The sequence below is a fragment of the Apteryx rowi genome, unplaced genomic scaffold (genome assembly GCF_003343035.1).
Source record: "Apteryx rowi isolate R43461 unplaced genomic scaffold, aptRow1 scaffold_492, whole genome shotgun sequence".
Taxonomy (NCBI): Eukaryota; Metazoa; Chordata; class Aves; order Apterygiformes; family Apterygidae; genus Apteryx; species Apteryx rowi.
In genome coordinates, this window is record NW_020450752.1 from 5,138 (window position 1) to 11,450 (window position 6,313).

General features: G+C 69.4%; 1 protein-coding gene across 2 annotated transcripts in view; it reads left to right on the forward strand.

Moving 5' to 3' along the window:
* The window catches only part of LOC112972484 (Fc receptor-like protein 3), a 5,987-nt gene extending 1,402 nt beyond the window's left edge, over positions 1–4,585 (forward strand). The window contains exons 2-13 of one of the 2 annotated variants that reach the window (XM_026079076.1): positions 239–259; positions 493–747; positions 878–1,141; positions 1,244–1,528; positions 2,189–2,458; positions 2,692–2,973; positions 3,140–3,244; positions 3,414–3,441; positions 3,614–3,699; positions 3,912–3,980; positions 4,111–4,142; positions 4,218–4,585. In XM_026079076.1, coding sequence (XP_025934861.1) covers positions 239–259; positions 493–747; positions 878–1,141; positions 1,244–1,528; positions 2,189–2,458; positions 2,692–2,973; positions 3,140–3,244; positions 3,414–3,441; positions 3,614–3,699; positions 3,912–3,980; positions 4,111–4,142; positions 4,218–4,325 — 1,805 coding nt within the window. In that variant the 3' untranslated portion in view covers positions 4,326–4,585. The remainder of the gene's footprint in view (positions 1–238; positions 260–492; positions 748–877; positions 1,142–1,243; positions 1,529–2,188; positions 2,459–2,691; positions 2,974–3,139; positions 3,245–3,413; positions 3,442–3,613; positions 3,700–3,911; positions 3,981–4,110; positions 4,143–4,217) is intronic. The other variant, XM_026079077.1, reaches the window with a different exon arrangement.
* Positions 4,586–6,313: the final 1,728 nt, after the last annotated feature.

Genomic DNA, 6,313 nt, shown 5'->3' on the forward strand with positions numbered 1-6,313 from the left:
CATGGGGACAGGCACCATGGGGCTGGGATGGTTGTGGGGCTGGGGACATCGGGACAGGCACCGTGGGGCTGCAGTAGCTGTAGGGCCGGGGCCGTGGGGACAGGCACCATGGGGCTGGGATGGTTGTGGGGCTGGGGCCATGGGGACAGGCACCATGGGGCTGGGACGGCCGTGGGGCTGGGGGGGCGCCCAGCTGCGTGGCGGCGGCTCCCCAGCGCGTCTCCCTTCTCCCTTGCAGCTCAAGCCTTCGGCCTCACCGGTGAGTGTCAGCGCGCATGGGCTACCACGGGTGCAGCCYGCTGCCCCCCCCATGCTGCCGCTATTGGGGTGCCGGCCCCCCGCCTTGGGTGCTCTGCAGGGCAGGAGGCCCCCAACCCCCCGGGTGCTCCCCAAGCATCCGGCAGTGGCAGGATGTGGCCTCCCCGCACGGGACCCTGGTGTCCGGGCACGGGGGGGGCCCCACCGCGCTGACTCCCGCTCCGTGGCCCGCAGCTGCCCAACCGGCCCAGCTCACCCTGGACCCCCCCTGGAGCCCGGTGTTCGTGGAGGAGACGGTGATGCTGACGTGCCAGGGACCCCCCGCGGCGCCCCGCGGCCCCATCGCCTGGTATGTCAACGGCGACTTCTGGCACAAGACCGAATCCAACCAGCTGCTGGTCTCCACGGAAAAGCCCAGGAGCAACAGCTACCAGTGCCAGAGCCCCGGCTCGGAGCTAAGCCACCCCATCAGCCTGGCCTTCTCCAACGGTGAGCGCCGGCAGCCGGGGCGAGCCCTGGCACCCACGGGCGCCCCTGCATGGGTGCCCCACAGCAGCGGGCCGGGGCGCTTGGGTGCCTCTGCCGTCCCTGGTGCAATGTCACCCGCCGTCTCTCCCAGACTGGCTGGTGCTGCAGGTACCGGTGCTGGCCGTGCTCGAGGGTGACCTGCTGCCGCTGCGCTGCCGGGCCTGGGGCAACCACGACACGAGCCAGGTGCGCTTTTGGCGTGGCAGAGCCGACATCACCCGGGAGCCGAAGCAGGCAGAGCTGCTGCTTCAGGCCGTGCAGATCAGCGACAGCGGCAGCTATCACTGCACAGCCACCATCCACGGCATTTTCCCTTCTTGGAAGAAGTCCAAGGAGGTGTTGGTGACTGTGCAAGGTGAGGAATTGCCATCGGCAGCGGGGACCCCCTGGAAACCCTCCAGCCTTTTGCAAGGAACAGATGCGCTTGGCTGTGGTGATGACGCCGGCTCCTTTCCAGAGCTCTTCTCGGCCCCGGTGCTGAGCATGGGCAGCTCCGCCGAGCCCCTGGAAGGAAGCAACCTCACCCTGAGCTGTGTCACCCGCCTCAGCCCCCTCCGGCCCTACATCACCCTCCGGCACCTCTTCTACCGAGATGACGCCATCCTGGCAGGCCCTGAGCACTCTCCCAACTACCAGGTGCAGGCAGTCGGGTTGGCCGACTCCGGGGCGTACTCCTGCGAGGTGCAGACGGAGACGGCGAGCGTACGGAAGCGCAGCGCCCCGATAGTCATCACCGTGCGACGTGAGTGTGTGTGAGGCGTGGGGATGCATCCCTTGCCAGGTCCCTACATCCCTCCTAGGTCCCTACATCCTTCCCTGGGTCGCTGCATCCCTCGCTGGGTCACTCTATCCCTTGCATCCCTCCCAGGTCACTGCATCCCTCCCCAGGTTGCTACTGCCCTCCTTGGGTCACTGCATCCCTGGGTGGGGGTCACTGCATCCCTCCTCGGTTCACTGCATCCCTCCTCGGCTCACTGCATCCATCCGCAGTTCAGTGCATGCCTACCCGGGTCACTGCATCCCTGGGTGGAGTTTGCTGCATCCTTGCCCGGGTCGCCGCATTCTTCCCTGGGTCACTGCATCCCTGGGTGGAGTTTGCTGCATCCTTGCCCGGGTCGTCGCATTCTTCCCCGGGTCACTGCATCCCTGGGTGCAGTTTGCTGCATCCTTGCCCGGGTCGCCGCATTCTTCCCCAGGTCGCTGCATCCTTTGGTGGGGTTGTTGCATCCTTCTCCAGTTCAGTCCATCCCTCTCCGGGTTGTTGCATTGCTCCCCAGTTCATTGCATCCCTCCRCGGTTTGGGCATCTCTCCTCGGGGTGCTGCATCCCTTGGTGGGGTCGCTGCATCCCTCCCCGGGTGACGGCACCCCTCACCGCAGCCCTTGCCCTCTCCTCTCCGCAGGAGTGCCCGTCTCCGGGGTGGCCCTGGAGGTGCAGCCCCTCGGGGGGCAGCTGGTGCAGGGCGAGCGCCTGGTGCTGAGCTGCTCGGTGGCGGCGGGCACGGGGCCCATCTCCTTCTCCTGGCACCGGCAGGGCCGGGCGCGGGCCCTGGCGAGCAGCCCCCGCTACGAGATCGCCGCGGCCCGGCCCAGCGACGGCGGCCAGTACCACTGCGTGGCCTCCAACGGGCTGGCCGTGGCCCGCAGCACGGGGGTGCACGTCACCGTCATGGGTGCGTGGGGTCCCACAGGCCAGCGCTGGTGCTGGGGGATGGGGGATGGAGCCCGGGGTGCCGGGGCGAAGGGGCCACTGTGCCACGGGGAAGGGTCCCCACGGGTGGCCGCAGCCCCGGGGGGGCCCCATCGCCGGGTCCCCTCTGTCCCCGCTGGTGCTGGGGACGGTCACAGCCGCTGGCCTGACCCCGCATCCGGAGCATCCTCTGAGCCRTCTCCCTGGCACTCGCAGTGCCGGTGGCCGGGGCCACCATCGCCGTGCAGGGGACAGAGCCGGCGGTGACGGCCGGGGAAAGCCTCAACCTGAGCTGCTCGGTGCAGGAGGGGACTGCGCCGGTGGCCTTCGCCTGGCTGCACAACGGGCGCCAGCTGGACGCGGCCTCGGGGCCGCTGCTGGCCCTGGAATCCGTGGAGTCGGCCCACGCCGGGACCTACCAGTGCGTGGCCAGCAACCAGCTCAACCCCCAGCGGGTCTTCAAGGCTCACAGCCAGGTCCTGGCCCTCTCGGTGACAGGTACCGGGGCCGGGCTGGTCGGGGGCAGCRCGAGGGTCCCCAGGGGCTGGCTGGATGCAGAATCCGGCTCCCGGCCACCATTGGGGGTGGCGGCTGCTTGTGCCACCGGCTTTGTCCCCGAGCGGGGGGCTGAGCTGATCCAGGCTCGTGTCGTCTCCATCCGCAGTCCAGCCCTACATCGTCGTGGCCGCAGGGGCGAGCGCGTCCCTCCTGGTGCTGCTCGCTGTCATCGCGGCCCTGGGGTGGCACCTCCGGCGCCGGCGCCGTGCAGGTACCTGCTCCCTGGGGTGCCGGGGTGGGGGGGGAAGAGGCCGAGCCCTCGGCTTGGGGTCCTGGGTGGCTCGTGGAACCTCCCCACTCATGCTCAGGGGGGGTGACCGTGCCCTGGCCCCGGGGCACGGTCACAACCCTCACGGCCCCTTCTCCCACTTGCTTTGCAGGGGCCGCCGGCGCGAAGGGCCGGGGAAGGTGAGTCCGGTCCGGAGAGGGATCAAGGGGCTGGGAACTGGGTCCAGCCCGGGTCCTCGGGCTGGGGATGGGTTTGGGGTCCCGACCCTGCCAGGTCATGAAGCCCCTTTTCCTCCGTGCGTCCCGAGCATCCCCTCCTCTCCCAGGCACCCCTGAGCCCTTCTCTCCCCAGGATCCCTGCGGCGCATCCCGGCTCCTCGGCTCCGCCAGGCCTCGCCGGCGAGGACTCGGCCACGCCGGAGCCCGAGTACAGCAACGGTGAGTCCCGGGGCCGGGCAGCATGTGGCCCTCGCAGGCACCGCAGCCCCTGGCGCTGCCCCCGGGGCCACCGCGACCCCAAAGCGCGGCGCTGGGGGGGCAGCGGGGTGCCAACGTGGGGGACACTCGCCCCGTTTTGGCTGCCGCCAGAGGCTGCTTGGGTTTGGGGCGGTGGATCCGACCCGGCGACGGGACCTGGCTTCTCTCCCCAGTGTGTCCCAGGGCGCCAGGCGCGGGGGACGTGCTCTACTCCACCGTCACCATCAAGAGAAGGGACAAGGGTGAGTGCAGCCGCGCCGGGCTCCCCCCTCCCCGGTTCCAATCCGAAGCCRCATCCCTTGAGCCGCGGCAAACGGCACCGGCGCTGTGCCGACGGCCGCCCGGCCTGACCGCTCGCCACTTCTCTTGCAGACGGCCCCGCGCGACCCTCCCCGGTGGAGCAGGTAGCCGCACCGGTCCCGGCCCCCCGCCGGCTCCCGAGCTGCCGTGGGGCCGGACTCAGCGCATCTCTCCCGCAGGAGCCACCCGTCACCTACGCGGTGCTGCCTGGCCCCTTCCGCGGTGCKGCGGCGGCGGCGCCCGGCCGACTGCCGAGCGACAGCTACGAGAACGTGCCCCGGCCGTGAGCTGCGCGGGACCCAGGCGTCCTGGCGGGGAGAAAGCCGGGAGGTGACACTGGTGTGCCAGGGACACGGCCGCCCTCGACCGCCTGCCTGCCCGGTGTGGCACAGCTGGATTTATATCGCTGTCCTCAAGCAGCAGGAAGCTGGGAAAAGGAGCGCTGCCGGCTGTGGGATGCCGGCAGCGGCGAGGAGGCTGCCGCGGGTCGGAGGAGYGGCGGCGGGGTCGGCAATAAAGCTGCCGCGTTCACCGTAGGCGAAACGGAGAGTGGGGCAAGGCAGAGCGTGTGGCCGGCTCGCGGGGGGGGGTCACGATTTCCCCCTCTGTGGCAATGCCGAAATCTTTGCAACGCAACGACGGGCTGACGCCCGCGGTTGCAGCCTGGTGCGAGCACCGGCGGTGGCGTAACACCTTCCCGAGCAGTTGGGAAACCGGGCTGGGTGCTGGGACTTGACGTCGCCCGGGCCGGAGGGAAGCTGGATGCTTCGACCCCGCGTGCGCGACTGCGTTGGGAAACTGCCGCTCGGCATCCTGCCCTTCCGAAAGGGGCAAAACAACAACCCCAAGTGGGATTTAAGCATCCCCTATCCCCATGTCCTGCTCTGGGCAATGGAAAACCCGCCCGGCACAGGCTGCTCGGCGGGATGCAGGCAGGAGCCGAGCGCAGGGACACCAGGGCGACCTGCCTGCGCGGGGACGACCCCGCTCGCTCGGCGGAGCACGTAGCCGGACGCAGCCCGATGGAGCGAGACGTTGGCTTGGTGCCCCGAGTTCTGGAGAAACGGCCTGTCATCAGGCCGGGACAAAGCCGCATTATTTCCACCTGCCGGCAACAAATCTCACTACAATGGTGACGCCAACGGCTTGGTTCTGTGCAAACACAGCTCAACGCCGGGCAGCAGCCCTGGTCCCCGCATCCGGGCGATTCAGGATCAGCCAAGACCAGGGGTTGGAACAGTTGGGCGTTTAAGAGCAGCCCTGTCCATCCTGGTGGGTGCGGGCAGCTCCGGGTTGGTGTTTGCTCATCCCAAGCCGCTGGTGGTATTTAAAGCCATGGGCAGAGCCCACCAGGCTGCTGCTCTGCCTGCGCCACCAGCTGTGGGTGCCGGGTCCGGCCTCGAGAGCCTCCGCGCCGGTGAGTTGGGCCCAGGGCAAACAGCRTCTGCAGCCCCACGGGGGGTCGGGTTGGGGCAGGTCCCGGGGCTGGAGACCTCAGCACCCCGCAGGCAGGTCCCAGGGCACCCCGGTCCCTGGCCCAAGATGTTCCCTGCACCCATCCTCAACGTCCCGCTGCTGCCGTCACCCAGGGCACCACGTCCTCCTGCCACGGGACCCAGATCTCCGCAGGGTGCCTGGTGCTGCCCCCTGCTCCCTGTGCCCCCTGCCCTCCCCAGCTCTTCCCAGTGCCTTTCCCATCTCTTTCCATCCCTCTCCATCCTTCCCCATCGCCACCATCCTTCCCATTGCTCTCATCACCCCTATCACTCCCAATGGATCCCCATCTGTCCCCATAGTCCCCATCCCTCCCCATCACTCCCCATTGCCCCCATCCCTCCCCATCATTCCCCATCGATCCCATTGATCCCATCGATCGCCATCACTCTCCATCACCCCCCATCCCTCCCCATCCCTCCCCATTGCCCCCATCCCTCTCCATCCATCTCCATTGATCCCATCAATCTCCATCACTCCCCATCGCTCCTCATTGCCCCCATCCCTCTCCATCATTCCCCATCGCCCCCATCCCTCCCTATTGCCCCCATCGCTCCCCATCCCAAGCTGGTGGGTCCCACACCAGCACCCCCACCCCTGTGCTACCCCGGCGCTCCCGCCAGCCTCCCCCCGCTCCCGCACTGCCGATGCCCCCGAGGCCGCGGCTTTGGCCCCGGGGCTCCAGCGCCCGGGGGCTCTGCAAGGGGCTGGCGGGGCCGGGCTGGGCGAGGGCCGCGGCTGCCCCGGCCGAGCCCCGGCGTCTGCGGCAGCCGCCACCGAC